Genomic DNA, 18877 nt, shown 5'->3' on the forward strand with positions numbered 1-18877 from the left:
TCCATATACCTGCCTTTGGCCCATATTCCTTAACACTCTTTTACTTAACAAAAAATTATTTATCTCAGATTTAAATCTAACAATTGATATAGTATGAACTACCATGTGTGGGAAAGCGTTCCAAATCTCTAATACCCTTTGTATGTAGAAGTGCATCCTAACATCTCTTCTGAAAATCAGGCCCTAATTCTCAGACTATGCCCCTATTTTGTGAATCCCCATCCAGTGGAAATTGTTTATCTTTATCTATTCTTTCATTTCCTATTAATATTTTGAAGACTTTGATCAGGTCACCCCCTAACATTATAAATCTTGGAGAAAACAGACTTAAATTGTTCAATTTATCATCATGATTCCTGTAAATGTATATAACACTGCCTCCAAGGGCAATGTATCCTTCGAGATGTGGTGCCTAGGTCTGCTCACAGATTTCCAAATGGGGTCCAACCAGGGCTTTACATAGCTATAATCCCCAGAAATACTCCAATCCTTTGGATATAAATTCAAGAATTCCACTAGCATTCTTGATGATTTTCAGCTTATTTTTGTAACATTTTAAGGGTCTACACCCCTGAACCCCCCACGTCACTTTGGATATCCACGGTATTTAATATCGTTGCTTTGGTCCATCCTTTTTCCTAAGTGGATAACCCTACACATGCTTACATTGAGGTCCTTCTGTCAGTTTATCCTTTAACCCAGTACGATGCCTAAATTTGTGCTACCAGCAAATTTGAATAAATGACAGAGTATCTCAAAAGAATATTGGTGCCTTCACAGCAATTTCCAAAGAAAGGAAACTAACAACCGGAGGAACAAAGGCTGGAGGTGGGGATAGGTGGACAGTGACAGAGCATAAGCCAATGTAGTTAATAGTGAATAAATGGGGCTGGGCACACTTCATATCTGCACATTCTTGGATGTTTTTATTAGTTCCTGTCTTAGTAGCCACCAAAAATCTGCCATACCTCAAAATGGAGCATTTCGGCCCATATTTCAACAGGACAACTAACTACCAATCTTAAGTGATAATGGGAACTGCAGATGCTGGAGAATCCAAGATAATGAAATGTGAGGCTGGATGAACACGGCAGGCCCAGCAGCATCTCAGGAGCACAAAAGCTGACGTTTCGGGCCTAGACCCTTCATCAGAGAGGGGGATGGGTGATGGTTCTGGAATAAATAGGGAGAGAGGGGGAGGCGGACCGAAGATGGAGAGAAAAGAAGATGGGTGGAGAGTATAGGTAGGGAGGTAGGGAGGGGATAGGTCAGTTCAGGGAAGACGGACAGGTCAAGGAGGTGGGATGAGGTTAGTAGGTAGGAAATGGAGGTGCGGCTTGGGGTGGGAGGAAGGGATGGGTGAGAGGAAGAACAGGTTAGGCAGGCAGAGACAGGTTGGACTGGTTTTGGGATGCGGTGGGTGGAGGGGAAGAGCTGGGCTGGTTGTGTGGTGCAGTGGGGGGAGGGGACGAACTGGGCTGGTTTTGGGATGCGGTGGGGGAAGGGGAGATTTTGAAGCTGGTGAAGTCCACATTGATACCATATGGCTGCAGGGTTCCCAAGCGGAATATGAGTTGCTGTTCCTGCAACCTTTGGGTGGCATCATTGTGGCACTGCAGGAGGCCCATGATGGAGATGTCATCTAAAGAATGGGAGGGGGAGTGGAAATGGTTTGCGACTGGGAGGTGCAGTTGTTTATTGCGAACTGAGCGGAGGTGTTCTGCAAAGCGGTCCCCAAGCCTCTGCTTGGTTTCCCCAACGTAGAGGAAGCCACACCGGGTACAGTGGATGCAGTATACCACATTGGCAGATGTGCAGGTGAACCTCTGCTTAATGGGGGCTACCAATCTTCTTTCTTTATCAGATTGAATGAACCCAGCATGAAGTAGAACATAGTACATAGGACAGTACAGGCCCTTTGGCCCATGATGTTGTGCCAAACTTTTACCCTAAACTCAAGGTCTATCTAACCTCCACCCCACCCTAAACCATCATCCAGATGCCTATCTAATAGCTGCTTAAATGTCCTTGATGAGGCCTACTCCATTACCATCTCTGGCAATGCATTCCATGCCCCTACCACTCTCTGAATAAAGAACCTACCTCTGATGTCTCCCCTACCTCCACTCACTTTAAAACTATGCCCCCTCACAATAGCCACCTCCACCCAGGAAAAGCCTCTGGCTATCCACTCTATCTATACCTCTGATCATTTTGTATACCTCTATCAAGTCACCTCTCATTCTTCGACATTGTAAAAAGAAAAGCCCTCGCGCACTCAACCTTTTCCTTGTAAGGCCTCCCACCCCCCCCCCACCCCCCCATTCAGGCAACATACTAGTAAATCTCCTCTGCACCTTTTCCAATGCTTCCACATCTTTCCCGAAATGAGGTGACCAGAACTGCGCGCAATACTCCAGATGTGACCGAACCAGGCTTTTGTATAGCCAGAGCATAGCTTCATGGCTCCTGAACTCAATCTCTCTATTAATGAAAACTAACACACCATACGCCTTCTTAACAACTCTACCCACCTGGGTGGCAGCTATCAGAGAACTGTGAACATGAACCCCAAGATCCCTCTGCTCCTCCACCCTACCAAGAATCTTTCTGTTAACCCTTTATTCTGCTTTCAAGTTTGTCCTTGCAAAATGAATCACCTCGCACTTTTCAGGGTTAAACTCCATCTGCCACTTCTCAGCCCAGTTCTGCATCCTATCAATGTCCCTTTGTAACCTAGAACAGCCCTCTGCACTGTCCACAACCCAGCGCACCTTTGTATCATCCGTGAACTTGCTAATCCACCCTTCCACTCCTACCTCATCATTTACAAAAATCACAAATAGAAGAGGACCCAGGACAGATCCTTGTGGTATGCCGCTCGTAACTGAGCACCATGTTGAATATTTTCCATCCACTACCAGCCTTTGTCTTCTAAGGGTCAATCAATTCTGAATCCAATCTGCCACATTTCCCCCTATCCCATGCCTCCTGACCTTCTGCATGAGCCTACCATGGGGAACCTTATCAAAAGCCTTACTTAAATCCATGTATCCCCATCCACTGCTCTACCTTCATCCACATGTTTGGTCACCTCTTCAAAGAATTCAGTAAGGTTTGCGAGGCATGATCTACCGCTCTCAAATCCATGCTGACGATCTCAAATCAAACTGTGCCTATCCAAGTGATCATAAATCCTATCTCTCAGAGCCCTTTCCAATAATTTGCCCACCATTGATGTAAGACTAACTGGCCTGTAATTTCTGGGGTTATCCCTATTCCCTTTTTTGAACAAGGGAATGACGTTTGCCTCTCTCCAATCTTCCAGCCCTATACCCGCAGACAGCGAGGATAAAAAGATCATCACCAAAGGCCCTGCAATATCTTCCCTCGCTTCCAATAGAATCTTTAGATAAATCCCATCAGGCTTGGGGGACTTATCTGTCTTCAAGTTCCTCAACATTCCTAGTACATCTTCCTTACTAACATCCACCTCCTCTAGCCTACCAGCCTGTTTCACACTGTCCTTCCCTACAACTAGGTCCCTCTCAGTTGTGAATACTGAAGAAAAGTATTCATTAAGGGCCTGTCCTACCTCTTTAGACTCTGTTATCAAATTCCCTTTACAATCCTTGATTGGTTCTACCCTTTCTCTGGTCATTCTCAGGTACATGTAAAAAAAGCCATGGGGGTTTCCTTGATCCTATCTGCCAAGATTTTCTCATGCCCCCTTCTAGCTCTCCTAAGCCCTTTCTTCAACTCCTTCCTGGCTAACATGTATCTCTCTAGAGCCTTTTCTGGTCCTTGTTTCCTAAACCTTATATAAGCATCCTTCTTCCTCTTAACTAGTCGTTCGACCTCTCTTGAGAACCAAAGCTCCCTCACTCGACTGCATCTTCCCTGACAGCTCGGGACAAACATATCGAGCAAACAGTGTGCATTCCTTCAAAAATCTCCACATTTCTATAGTGCTCTTCCCTGACAGCAACTGTTCCCATTTTATGTTACCAGTTCTTGTCGAACAAGATTATAACTACCCTTTCCCCAATTATAAACCTTACCCTGCTGTATGTACCTATTCGTTTTAATGAGTATTGTAAAAGTAACAGTGTTATGATCTCTCCCACCAAAATGCTCTCATACCAACAAGTCTAACACTTGGCCCGGTTCATTGCCAAGCACCAAATGCAAAGTGGCCTCTCCTCGTGTTGGTCTATCTACATACTGTGTCAGGAATCCTTCCTGAATGCACTGGATAAAATCCGCTCCATCTAAACTATTACAACTAAAAAGTTTCCAATTAATATTTGGAAAGTTGAAGTCACCCATGGCTACAACTCTGTGACTTTTGCACCTTTCCAATATTTGCCTCCCAATCTGCTCCTCCACTTCTCTGTAACTATTAGAGGGTCTGTAAAAAAAACGCCAACAAAGTGAATGTCTGTTAGAAAACTGAATTAATATCAAATCAAGGGCAGAAAATAAACTAGTGTGGAAAAATAACAGGGATTAATAGAAAGAGGGGAGTCCAAGAAAATTATTCAACAAATGCTTGAATTTTTGAAAGCTATAAAAATGACCAAAATTTGAAGGAATGAATCTTTCCCTCCACTCTCTCTATGCTTATTAAATTTAGTTTTAATTTCTAGCAAGGTTTTTTAGCAGCAATATATCCTTAAAACATCATAACGTGGTGCTTACTTTAGAAAAGACAAACTAAAACTTTTGCTGATGAATTTGATGCCTGTATATATTAGATTAGAACAGCAACTTCACACTTCCACTTATTAGAATATTTGGTCTCTTGAATTATTCAGCTTTTGGAAGAGTTCATCATTTTGCAGATCAACTTCTTGCTTTAAGCTTTTAACTGCAAATTTGTGAATGCTGAAAGTTATTGTCAGATTATCTAAAAGCAAAATCCAGTCCATTACCTACAAAACTTTCATCAAAGCAGATAAGAATTTGAATGTGTAAGCTGCTTGGGAGAGAGCTTTCCTCAGGGGTAGATACAGAGGGAAGTAGTTTGCATAAGGAGGTATGTCATTAGTAAGACATGTGAGGAAATGGTGGGAATAGTATGTAACAGATCAAGTTCAAATATCAGAACTCAATTCCTGAAAATATTGCTCTACCTTTAGCGCAGCATTGATACTACTTTTTCTCAACTTGTGTTAACAGAGGTATACACATCAGTTAAATGACATTTTATTCTTGACATTTTTTAGGACTCATGAATCGTGACTATGAAGGAATTGCAAACAGTGTTGCAAACAAAATCACCCATTATAATGGAACGGGGACATCAATGAGTATAGCTGCAAATCGAATTTCTTTCACTTTCAACCTAACAGGACCATCATTAGCTATTGATACAGCATGCTCTTCATCTCTTGTTGCTCTGCACTATGCTTCTCATGCCATCAAGCAAGGTACAATAAATTAATTTTTAAAAAATAATAATAATACCGAAAATAGCAGTACAAATAGGCTACTTGTCTCCTCAAATTTCTTACACAATTCAAAAAGTTTCCGGGTTGATGTGGTTATGAACTAATTCCATTTTCCTGCCTAATCCCCTCCCATCCAACTCTATAATATGTGACTCTCTTGTTATCGAAATTCTGTCTAACTCAGTCTTGAATATATTCAATGAGGCTTGACTGCTCTCTGAGGTGGAGAATTTCTAAGATTAATGGGGCGGCATGGTGGCTCAGTGGGTAGCACTGCTGCCTCACAGTCTAGGGATCCAGGTTTGATTCCACCCTTGGGCGACAGTCGGTGTGGAGTTTGCACATTCTCCCCGTGTCTGTGTGGGATTCCTCCCACAGTCAAAGGATGTGCAGGCTAGGGGGATTGGCCATGCTAAGTTGCCCATAGTGCCCAGGATGTTTAGGTTAGGTGGGTTAGACATGGGGAGTGGGTCTGGGTGGGATGCTGTTTGGAGATGTGGTGTGGACTTGCTGGCCAAATGGTCTGTTTCCACAATGCAGGGATTCTATAATCTTATCAATCCTCAGAAAATAAACTTCTCTTCATGCCTGTCTTAAAAGGCAGACTACTTATTTGGAATATATATGCTGTTAGTGGATAGTGATACATTCAATGAAAGCATGCACTTGACTTTTTTATCCAATATGTACTGCTGTCCTGAGTACTATTGGCATGCTAGCATTTGTTTATTAATTGTAATTTCAAATACTTGTAGTTACTTTTGATATTATCATATAGATCTATCATCTATATTGGCAGTTGGTTAACCTGGATGGATATTGATAGATTTATACGATGGTGTCAAAAGTGATTGTAAGCTATTTTTTTAACTGATTTTGATCACACTTATTTGTTACTTAAGTGGATTGGATCAGATTTCTGAACTTTTCTCTTGGAAGACAAGACATGCCTAACAGTCTGCTGCAGAGTAATTCAATGTTCTCTGAAACATGTATGTTGATTCAATCATTTTTGGACAGATCAATGCTGGTTTCAGAGCTGCTGTGGTTGACCAGTATGGGCAAGGCATGAAAATAATGATATGAAATATTACACAAAGTGGAGATGTGGTTAGAGTTCTGTTAATAGTATTCTGCAATTCTAATTATCACAATTGCTTTCTAAAATAAATGCTGAATGCTTTAAACAGTGAATTAGTTACTCATTTGGAAATTTGTTCTTTTCCCTCCTGGAAGTAGTAAAAGTTATTGAATTCAGGCTGAATGAATAAAATTCAAGACAATAATTTAAAGGTAGAAAAATTTTATTCAAATGAAAATAAGAAATGCAAGCAACCAATGGCCTCAAGATCTCCAAAGGTGCTAATGTAGCAGGAAGTTAGTATGGAATTGCCGACCATGGATTCCCTATAGCGTGGAAGCAGGCCACTTGGCCCCTCGTGTCCTCTCAGACCACTCCTTACCCTACCTCTGTAACCCTGCATTTTCCATGGCTAATCCACCTAACCTGCACATCTTTGAACTGGGAGAAAACCAGAGCACCCAGAGGAAGCCCGACTGTGCTAAATGTTTAAATTCCACGCAGTCACCCGGGGAGGACCCGAACTGAGTCCCTGGTGCTGGACGTAGTAGTGCTAACTGCTGAACCACCATGCCACTCATCAGTAAACCACTTATTGCTGTCATGTTTTATGCCTCGGAGATATGCAAGGATGAAACACTCCAATTTTTATGTGTGCACCAAAAATTTTATTCAATGCATTAAATTATTCTCACTTATTCTTACAGGTGTTTGCCTACAGTTTCATGTCCTTTTCACAGTAACCATATCCTAGTTTAATTTAATCAAACATGATATGAAGATAGAACAGACACACAATCACATAAGGATTAATTGAACAATACAATTGCACATATCAGGATATAGATGTATGAGGCATGGATGTGTGCACTTGTATATGGAATGAAATTTTTTTTTGGCTCATTCAATTACTTGATGTATATTAACACTGACGCCACAAAAAAGTAAGAATATTAAACCATTCCCTGCTATACCACAATTACTGTTAGCTGCTCATGTATTGCTTTGTCAATATTTTTATTACCATCTGTTCTATTTTTACTACCATCCACAACGAGATTTTTTGAAACATCCACTTTCATCCTTCAGGTGACTGTGAGATGGCTGTTAGTGGGGGAGTGAGTTGTATAATTGAGCCACGAGTTAATGTGGCACTTAGCAAAGCAAAAATGATTTCACCAGATGGAATCAGCAAACCATTTTCCAGCAAAGCCAATGGATATGGAAGAGGAGAAGGTTGTGGAATTCTTCTGCTGAAGAAGCTTACAAAGGTAATGCATGATTATTGCACATCTTTCCCTACTGTTTTGTCTAGTATAGTTACTTATATACAGATAATTATTCCAATACTTATGTTAATATTACCATATTTGTTTATCCTGTTGACAGGCACAAAAGGATCATGATCATATTTGGGGAGTAATAGTTTGTAGTGCAGTCAATCAGGATGGTAGGACAATCACACCAATCACCAGACCCTCTCAAATGCAGCAAGAAGAACTATTGAGAAGTATTTACCCAAGAAATGTTGACCCGTCACAGATTCAGTACATGGAGGCTCACGGAACTGGAACACCAGCTGGTGACCCTACGGAAGCAGCCAGTATTTCAAATGTTATTGGGAAATCCAGAAATTCACATTCCCCTCCACTTATCATGGGTTCTGTCAAAGGAAACATCGGTCACACAGAGTCAGCTGCAGGAGCAGCAGGTTTAATTAAAGTGCTCCTCATGTTGTACCATGGAAAAATTGTACCATCACTGCACTACTCTGAGGAGAATGCAAGCATCGATGCAAAAGCTTTAAATCTACATATTCCAACTTCTGTGGAAAAATGGGAAGAAGGTTGGATGAAAGAGAGGATGGCAGGGATCAACTCATTTGGATTTGGGGGAACAAATGCACATGTGGTAGTAAGACAGTACAAGCAGGATTCTGTGCAAAACTATGTGCAAAAACCATTAGAAATATTTGTGCTTTCTGCTGCATCCCAGAGTTCAGTTAAAATGATGTTGGAAGATTTAAGTCTCCAACTAAAGGAAAATGATAACATAGTGCTCCAGAACCTGGCCTATACATCTGCTTGCAGAAGAAGCCATAAAAATAACAGATTCAGAAAGGCATTTGTGGCGTATTCTCTTGGGCATCTACAACAGCAACTTAAATCAGCCACAGGTACTGAAGTGACTCAGGTAAAGACAGGGCTAAAGCTAATATTTGTATTTTGTGGCAATGGTGTTTTGTATCCAGGTATGTGCAAACAGCTACTGCAAACAGAAGCAGGGTTCAGGACACAAATTGAGGAGATAGAACAAATATTCAAACAATATTTAGACATCAAATTGCTAGATTTAATTCAAAATGACAGTGGTGACTTCATAAACCCAGGCATAGCACAACCACTGCTATTCGCCATTCAGGTGGCAATTGTATCTCTTTTGAAGTTTTGGGGAGTGCAGCCTGATGTTGTTGTTGGCCATTCAGTTGGGGAAGTTGCTGCAATATATTGTGCAGGAATGCTTTCATTACAAGATGCTGTAAAGGTGGTTTACCACCGAAGTGTGTTACAGTCAACAGTGACAGGGGGTAAGATGTTGGTAGTTAGCAATTTATCTGTATCAGCGGTGTCAGACAGGCTTGAATCATATTCAGGCAGACTGTGCATTGCTGCATTCAATAGTCCCTCATCATGTACAGTATCAGGTGACGCCAAAGCAATAGACAAGTTGTACACAGAATTATCTAGTTCATGTGGTGACAAAAACGTATTCCTTCATATTTTAGATGTTCCAGCAGCATATCACAGTCACTTGATGGATCCAATTTTAAGGCAGGTGGAAGAGAATATAGGCAACTTAGAAACACAAAAATTAGAAACAAAAGTAGTTTCCACAGTTACTGGACAGTTTGTTACACGGGATGACTGCGTCACAGGCAAATATTGGGCCAGAAATATTCGCAACCCTGTTGCTTTTGAACAAGCCATAAGAACTGCTGTCGCAGACATGAAAAGTGCTGTTTTTGTAGAAATAGGTCCAAGAAGGGCCTTACAAAGATATATCAAAGAGATTGTAGGGAATGAGTCTTTGGTCTTGCCTGCAGTACAGCCAGAGAAAGATTATGAAACACTGCTTTCAGTTTTATCAAAACTCTTTGAACTAGGATACAATCCTAACTGGCAAAATATGTATGTAGAACGTGAGACTGCTCCAACACTGTATCCTTGCTATAAATTTGATCGTACCAAATATCAGATCAATTTTGAAGACTTTAGACGAAGTCAAGAAAATGTAACATCTATCACTCATCCCTTCCTCTGCAGCTCAAACAGAGATGGCAAAGAATACAACTACATCCTAACAACAGCCACGATGCCATATATACTACAGCACAAAAACAACAACATTCCTATATTACCTGGCTCAATTCACGTGGAACTTGGCTTAGCATCTGCTCTCGCAAACATTAAGCCTAAGGTACCTCTCAATTTGTGTCAAATCAGTATCACTTTTTTAAATCCCTGTATTGTGCAACCAGACTCAACTGAACTCAAAGTGCAGCTGAGCAATGAAGACACAGTGACCAAGTTTACTGTTTTGGCATCTACTGCCACTTATGCAAAGGGAGAGGTTCATTATAGAAAGGAATGCATTGTTGAAGAAAATGCTATTGCTGTTCAACATATTTTGCAAAGGGCCAAAGAAAAGTTCAAAGCAGAAGACATCTACAAAGAGCTCTCTTCTTTAGGCTTCCAGTATGGATCAGTTTTCAGATGCCTTGGGGATGTGTTCTTTGGGGATGAATTAAAGGAAGCTATTACGTATATTAAAGTCCCTGATGAGATTGAGTTGCAAATGTATGATTACCACATTCATCCAGTCATTTTGGATTACTATTTGCAAATGACAGCTATTACAGCAATGAAATTGTCAAGCTCTCGAGCAGGATTCCCAACATCCATAAGGAGTTTGACAATATGTCGACCAATGCAACAGGAAATGATGATGTATTTGAAAACATGTAAAAGTACCACAGAATTCTTTGAGGTGTCTGGGGGGTTTACAGATACAAACGGACTCCTCATTGCAGAACTAAAAAATGTCAGAATTATGTTTCTGAGCCATCACAAGTTCACAGAATTGAACAATCTATTCTATCAGAACAACTGGGAGGAAATTGTCAGCCTCCCCAAAGTTTTAGCTTCTGCCCCCAAAACATTGGTATTTGCAGATAACTGTGGAATTGCTAAAAGCCTTCAAAAGTACTTACACAATCAGTCCTCATACATTCCTTACATGGAACCTAAGACATTGATGGACATAGAACTGAAACAAGTTCTAAGACAGTACAATGTAAGTGATTTAAACAACTTTGATGAAGTATTATATTTTTGGGGGATGCAAAACATTACTGAGCAGAGCAGTGAAGCAGTGGTGGAGCATGTCAGTAGCTGCTGTGAGATTTATCGTCAAATTGTTCAACTAGTTAAAGGGAATAAATCCACAAAGTCCATCAGAACAATCACATACAGGACTTCAGAAAAAACAGTGGATCAAATCACTCCAGGCTTTGCCTTGTGGGGTATGATCAGATCATGTGCTGCAGAACTTCATGATGTAACTTTCCACCTGGTTGACATCAGCTCTGTTCTTGACGCAGATATAGCAGCATTAGCAAATGCAATTACCCTGCCGGCTGATTACCCTGAAGTAATGATTAAACTTGGAAAGATGTATACATCTTACGTCAGACACATGCCCATTAAAATGTCTGATGATGTACAGAAGATGGTTCCTTACTCTAGTTTTGGAAATGTTGTTTTCCAGACGATGGATCCATACAAAGTTGTAAATTTTCATGCAAAGCTACAACAAAACAAAATGAATAAACCTACAAAACAAACTGCATGTGTTAAAATTGAGAACATTTGCATCCATTCGTCAGATTATTTTCCAGTCAGTGTCTCAGATATGAACTTTGGACGGACATTGTACTGGAACGAATTTATGACAGAAGGACATAATCTACTTGCTCTTGACTTCAGTGGTACAATCACAGCAGTTAGCAGTGATGTAAAGACCTGCAAAGTAGGTGATCATGTTGTTGCATGTTACCCAGTTGCTGCATCTTCAACAGTCACCGTTTCTGCTTCTGTTTGTCACAAAAGCAGTAAAATTTCAGTACTGAAACAGACACCATGTGTTTCATACTTCATGCTTGCATGGGAAATACTCCATAACACTTTGCCTCAAAATAAATATCACAAATTGGTAATTATTTCCAGTGAAATTGAATCATGTTTGAGTCAGGTGGTGTCTGCAGCAGCTAATGCTTTGGGCTGGAGAGTTCAAATTGAACGTAATGACGTTTCACATGCTTCTACTCATTCTGATGCATTGATTTTCTTGCCTCCTATTAAGGCTTCCTTAGTTGCGAAGTATGTCAACAACTCTTCTGCTCAACATGTTGTCGTCCTCTTTGACAACAATCATGCGCTTGACACTTCCCAAAGCATTCCTGGTTGTGAAAGGGACAATGTTTATATTAACATTTTACAAGTAGCTAACATATTTCAGAAAGGATATCTTACAAAATTTGCACACCATGTTTACAAGTGGATCAGATCGATGCACTTGAAAAAGAAACATCTTGATTTACCAAAAGTTAATTTTCAGCAAATGGTCTCAAATGTGGATGACTGCAGGGAAGAATCATACTTCACCTGCAAAGCTATTTCTATTGTAGATCTTAAGAGTACATCAAAAAGCACTATGCCAGAGATACCAGTGTACTGCAGTCAAAAACAACTTTTTAGAAATGATGCAGCATATGTAGTCACAGGGGGACTTTCAGGGCTTGGCTTTCTGACAGTAAATTTCATTGCTAAACACGGTGGTGGACATGTGATTATTCTGTCAAGACGCTTTCCTTCTAGGGAGATGCAGGAAGAATTTAGAAATATCTGGAATAATTTTGGTACTAATGTAGTTAGCATAGCCTGTGATGTCTCAGTGCTTTCGAATGTTGAAAAAGCAATGAATACCTTTCGTCACTCCTTCCCGAAGGTTCCAATTAAAGGAGTTTTTCACAGTGCTGTGGTATTACATGATGCACTTCTTCAAACTCTGAACAAATCGGTATTTGAAAAAGTTCTGAATCCCAAAGTTGCAGGAGTCCTGAATCTTCACCATACAACACGATGCTTCCAGCTGGACTATTTCGTATGTTACTCATCAATTGCATCATTTACTGGAAATTCTGCCCAGACAAGCTATTCTGCAGCGAACTCATTTCTTGACTTCTTTATCCACTACAGAAGAAACCAAGGGCTTGTGGGGCAAACTTTGAACTGGGGTGCACTAAACCTTGGACTATTAGACAATAATTACAGCGCCCAAAGATATCTGGAATCAAAAGGAATAATGATTATGGAACCTTCAGAAATTTCCGAATGCCTTAAGCATTGCTTGGTGTTGGATAATCCACAACAAGCAATATGCAAATTTAATTTCCTAACTTTATATAGGTTTGGTGAAAATCCATCCCTCAAAGCACGATTCTTTTCACTTGCACAAGATCAAATAAGTAAGACAGATGTCAATCAACAGCCAGTTGTATCTAGTAATTCAGCAATGACATCTGAACAGTATGTTATTTCATTGTTGTGTGAAGTCAGCAATGCTGATCCTGCAGATTTTACAAAAGAAACAAATCTCTCTAGTTTTGGCCTTGATTCCATGCTAAGTATGACAGTGCAGAGTCGTATTTATGAGGAAAAAAACATCAGCTTGCCACTGGTAACATTTCTTGATCCAAAGACTACAATACATTCTGTGGTATCACTACTTGAAGAGAAAAGTACTGTTCAGCCACAGATTGAAGACTTGATGTTGCCACACTTTGAGAGCAAATCTCTGTGTGATACAGATGATGAATACACCCAGTTGTAAAATAGTTAGTTACCCTGATGAAGGAGAACTTAATATTTCCATGTGTGGAAAATGCTTTTGCAACAATCCACCCAGAGTGGTTATGCAATAATGCCTCCTAGCTAAACAGAAATTGCTGGAAAAAGGTCAGCAGGTCCGACAGCATCTACGGAGAGAAAGCAGAGTTAACATTTTGGTTCCAGGATGATCACTAGATTCAAAATGTTACCTCTGCCTCTCTCCATAGATGCTGCCAGAACTGCTGAATTTTTCCAGCAATTTCGGTTTTTGTTTCTGATTTCCAACATCTGCCGTTCTTTTTTTTAATTGCTCAGAGTTAGATAGTTACACAGCTTACAGATTCTGAATGCTATCTGACTCAACTAATGATTAGAAATTTACTTCATAGTTTAACAAGCAAATATACTAAAAAAAATTCACAGAAATTTTCCTTCGTGACTAATTCATGTAAATCTCATAATTTAAGAATCAGAGAAGAATTGCTGCAAAATTGCTCAATATGAGCTGACTTACTGTTGATAAGAAAGATGAGCTATATTATTCCTCTTAGAGAACATGTTTATCTTAATTTGTCCTTCTCTACCATAAAAAATTGATATCAATGTGCCATTTAGAATTTTGTAAAGATTGTTTTGAAAATTTATATTGCAACAGAATGCTTGCCCTGTATGTTAAACAATTCACCTGTGCTGGCTTTGGATAAGTATGACTAAGTGAATTATAGTACAATTCAATCCGTTTCTATTTGCATCTTATAGCCTGTGAAGAGAACAATATGGTATTAGCATCATTCATTATTTAGGCATATATTCACTAAATGTCAATTTGTTCTGGATTTCCAACTGACAGGTTATGAAAGGTATAATTGTCTTGATTAAAATAATATAAAATTATTTTAGAGAGATTTGGCCTGCTGTGTTCATCCAGCTCTACACCTTGTTATCTTATATAAAATTATTATAGTAGTACGATGTACATGGATGTAATTTTGAATGTGTTTGGCAAACTGCAAAATAATAAAAAAAACTGGTAATTGGGAATACAACTGAATTCTAATAAATACTAATAGTTGTTTCATTAAGAGTCAATAACTTTGATATTTTTCATTGGAATTTTCCAAAAATATCTGATTGTAAACTAGAAAGGGCTTGAGTTCCATATTGTTGAATTGAAAAAGCAGTTTCTATAAGGAAGAAAGCCAGATGGCCCAAGTCAAAACTAAGGCTTAGTTTAAAATTAGTTTTTTTTTTGCTACTTTCTGGTTCCAGTTAACCTAAACATTGTAGTGAAGAGATACAGATCAAACGCTTTGAAGTCAAAGTATTTTACTCTAGTACATAACTGTGTTTTAAAATGATCTTGTTTTAAAAATTAAACTATTTAAGAGGCACATGAGATGCAGCTCTGGAATTAGGTCCTGCAGTAAGTCTAGGCACCCATACCTACTGTTATTGTGACTCCATTTTTACGTAAAGCGGCTGCATCTTAATGACACTCTAAATGGCCTAGGATGCCACACAGTTTAAGCACAGTCATGGATGGATAGCAAATGCTGATCATTCCATTGACATCCACATTCCATGAAAATTCGGGAAAAGTTACAGAGTGCCAGGTTCAAATTTATATTACATACAAATGTAATCTGTTTTCTGAGAAATGGTTCTGGGCTGCTGCTGAGACAGAATGAAGATTTGAAAACTCCCTGCCTAATCGGCTATACCAACTTCTGGAATCTTAAAGAGTAGAAAGCTGAATTAGAATTATTGCTGCCCTTGCTTGGGTGAACTGAGAAAGTGGCCCTGATCAACATTTTAGAAAATTAGGCAAGGAGTGCGTATTTATGATTGTGAAACAATATATCGTGAAAGCCATTTCAGCAATCTGGCCAGTTTTGTTTTTTTTCTTTTATTTATCCTTTAACTCTGTCTTTTGCATGAATGGGGCTGAAAATAAATGTTTCAGGTTTAAAGCACAGACATTCCCAAAACATTTAATTTCAGCCCCATTCATACAAAAGACAAATAAACGGAGGTAAGTGATAAATAAAAGTAGATTTGGCTCATCATTCTGTCTCTGTGTTGTAACAGTTGGTAGCATCTTGAACCACGTTATTAATGATTGAGAGTAAACCGAATAGGTGGTATTTGTCCAAGTTGGATTTGTCCTGCTTTCATGTATAAGACACACCAGGGCAATTTTCTATGTTGCCAGGTATGTAGCAATACTGGAACATATCATTTACGATTGCAGTTCGTTTTGAAACACAAGTCTTCAGTACTATTGCTGAATTATTGTCAGAGCCCAATGCCTTTTCAGTATCCAGTACCTTTAACCATTTATTCATGTCATGTGGAGTGAATCACATCAGTGCAAGACTAGCATCTGTAATGCTGAGACTCTAGTCCAGGACAGAGTATCCAGTTGGCACATTTGGCTGAAGATGGGTACAAATGCAGCAGCCTTGTCTTTTGCAATAATGTGCTGAGCTTGTTATTGTTGAGGGGGAAGGGGATATTTGGGGAGACAAAAACTCTGGGCACAGTTTGAAAATTGGACACCTTCCTTTTAAGTTAGAGATGCCAAGTTTATTTTTTCTCTCAAAGTGACTTCACATGTCCAATTACATTCAGTACAAGGTAGTGGATACTACCACCTTTCCACTGAGATGTTGGTTTTTTTAAGACAAGGGTAGTCATCGGTTAAGGGATGCAGACAGGAGTGTAAATCCGAGATCACAACGAGATCAATCAGACTTAAACTATCAAATGGCCAATTCTTGTTCCTATGTTGAAACAGTCAATGAAACAAGGTGATAAGTATTAGTTTCCAGGAAACAACTTTTGGTATCAGGTACCGCCTGTAATCTGTTTGACATTTTAACTTGAAGAGAATTATACTTTAATTGTTATACTAAACAAATAAGCAATGTTGTCTTAGCAATTCCCTGGGTAATCACTACTTTGAATTTTTTTTTATCATGACTAATTGGAAATTTAAAATATAAATCACTCCAAAGTCCTCAAACTGGTTTATCACCATTTTGGACTTTAACGAAGCATAAAATGTTTTTAAATAAAGGAAGTGCTAAAGTCTATCTCACCTTAAAAGAGCAGTAAATCTTAGATGAAACTGAAAATAAGATTTTTAAAAATAGTAGCGTAAATGGCTACAGTCTTGGACCGACATGATAAAATGAAAAGAGCATTCCGTGGATAGGTATTGGATTTTCTTAGTGTATGTCAGCAGAAGTTTGGTAATTTCCTATATACATACTCAACAATGGTATTAAATAGCATCAGCCTCATTTTGAGGGCTGACTATTGCTGTTGTTTGGGTATGTCAACTTCATTGAGCTTCATGAGAGTTTCTCTTCACAAAGTCAATATACAGAGGAATCTAGGTGTACAGTCCACAGTTCCCTGAAAGTGGCAACCCAAGTGGACAAGACTGTAAAAGCATTTAGTATGCTTGGATTCTTCAGTCAGGATATGGGTATAAAAATGCACAGGCCATGTTACAGCTGTACAGAACTAGACAGTTCACATTTGGAGTATTGTGTTCAGTTCTGGTCACTACACTACTAGATTGAGTTAGAGGCTTTGGAGAGGATACGGAAATGGTTTACCAGAATATTTCCCGGATTGGAGGGTATTAGCTATGGGGAGAGATTGAACAAATTTGGTTTGTTTTTGCTTGAGTGTTGAAGTATAAGGGGGCAACTGATTTTTACAAAATTATGAGAGGCATGAACAGTCATAGAGTCTTACAGCACAGAAACAGAACCTTTGGTTTAACCAGCCCAGGCTGAATATAATCCCAAACTGGACTAGTCCCACCGGCCTGCTCCTGGTCCATATCCCTCCAAACCATTCCTATTCATGTACTTATCTAAGTGTCTTTTAAACATTGCATCCATGCCCATATCCATCACTTCCTCAGGAAGTTCATTCTCTAACGAAAAAAATTTGACCCTCATGTCTTTGTTAACTCTCTCCCCTCTCCCCTTAGAAACATGCCCCCACTCTTGAAAACCCCCATCCTAGGGAAATGACACATACCACTAACCCTATCTATACCCCTCATGATTTTATAAACCATGATAAGGTTAGCTCTCAACCTTTTATGCTCCAGCGGAAAATGTTCCAGCCTACCCAGGCTTTCTTTACAAATCAAACTTTCCATACCGGACAACATCCTGGTAAATCTGATCTGAAGCTTCCCTAATAGTATCCTTCCTATATAGTCGGAGTCTTTTTCCCAGAGTAGAAATGTTAATTAAAGGGAAGATAGGTTTAAGGTAAAATGGGGTAAGTTTTAAGAAGATGTGAAAGGCAGGATGAGAAGAGCTGGGAAAGTCTTCTTAGTTTAGAAATGCATCATTGGCACAGTTTTGGTGGGTCTGTTCCTTTGCTGTACTGTTTTTTGTTGGAAGTCCTAGTCAGTTTACTCAAACTATCACACCTAGCCCACTTCATTAACTACCCACGCCTCCCCTATGACACCCTTCTCACCCAATGCTAGCCCAATTTAATAACTTGCCTTAGCTGGAAGAACTAGCCACTTTCTGGGTATCCCAGAATAAATCAGGGATCCTTGGTGCCATCACCATCTTGGAATCCCATCTTCACAGTCTGGAGTTCCCTACTGTCAGCATAGTGGCACAGCAGCCACAAACATACACTTCTCATGGAACATGGGTGCCATTGGCTGACATCTTATCACACAAAAAAAATTCCACTTTCTTATCCTAGTTTCTGTTTAAACACCAGGTCTCACAGCTGATCTGCACTAACTACATCCTGGCTGAACATCCTCTCTGGGTCACCACTACATTGACCCCAATGCCCAGTGCAGACCAACATCTTATCATTGTGCAGTGGTGGACCATTACAGGGAGCCATTTGAATACTGACAAAGCCTATCTTTTATTTGCAACTAACAGAAATGAAAAAACTGTGGATGTTGGAAGTCTGAAACAAAAATAGAAATTACTGGATAAACTTGCCAGATCTGGCAGCATCTATGGAAAGAGTGCAGAACTGATTTTTTAAGTTCATGACTTCCAACTTATTCAGAATTGTAATTTGTCTTGCGCATTTAGTGCAGACACAAAGGCAGGAACCTTGTTGTTGTTGTCAGCTGGCCTTTGTCAAATCAATGGGAAATATTTCACTCAGGGATCTGGCACAGTAAGCTAAGGTCCGCCTCCGATACCAGTGCAGGATTCTGGCTATGGTTATTCAGCTGCTTGGGCAGTCAGAATCTGGGCCCTTTCCACATAAGGACTGAGGAACTACATATCAGGAAGATCACCACCTCTCTTGAGTCTTTCTGCTTTATTTTGTGCTGTTTTCCTCCTGGTACTATGAGATATGAAAGTGGGTGGCACAGT

General features: G+C 39.7%; 1 protein-coding gene across 1 annotated transcript in view; it reads left to right on the forward strand.

The window, feature by feature from the left end:
* Positions 1–14508, forward strand: part of LOC125461527 (phthioceranic/hydroxyphthioceranic acid synthase-like) — a 34174-nt gene extending 19666 nt beyond the window's left edge. Inside the window, 3 exon segments of the mRNA XM_048550430.2 lie at positions 5229–5432; positions 7624–7805; positions 7924–14508. Coding sequence (XP_048406387.2) covers positions 5229–5432; positions 7624–7805; positions 7924–13485 — 5948 coding nt within the window. The 3' untranslated portion in view covers positions 13486–14508.
* Positions 14509–18877: the final 4369 nt, after the last annotated feature.

The sequence above is a fragment of the Stegostoma tigrinum genome, chromosome 2 (genome assembly GCF_030684315.1).
Source record: "Stegostoma tigrinum isolate sSteTig4 chromosome 2, sSteTig4.hap1, whole genome shotgun sequence".
NCBI classification, from domain to species: Eukaryota; Metazoa; Chordata; class Chondrichthyes; order Orectolobiformes; family Stegostomatidae; genus Stegostoma; species Stegostoma tigrinum.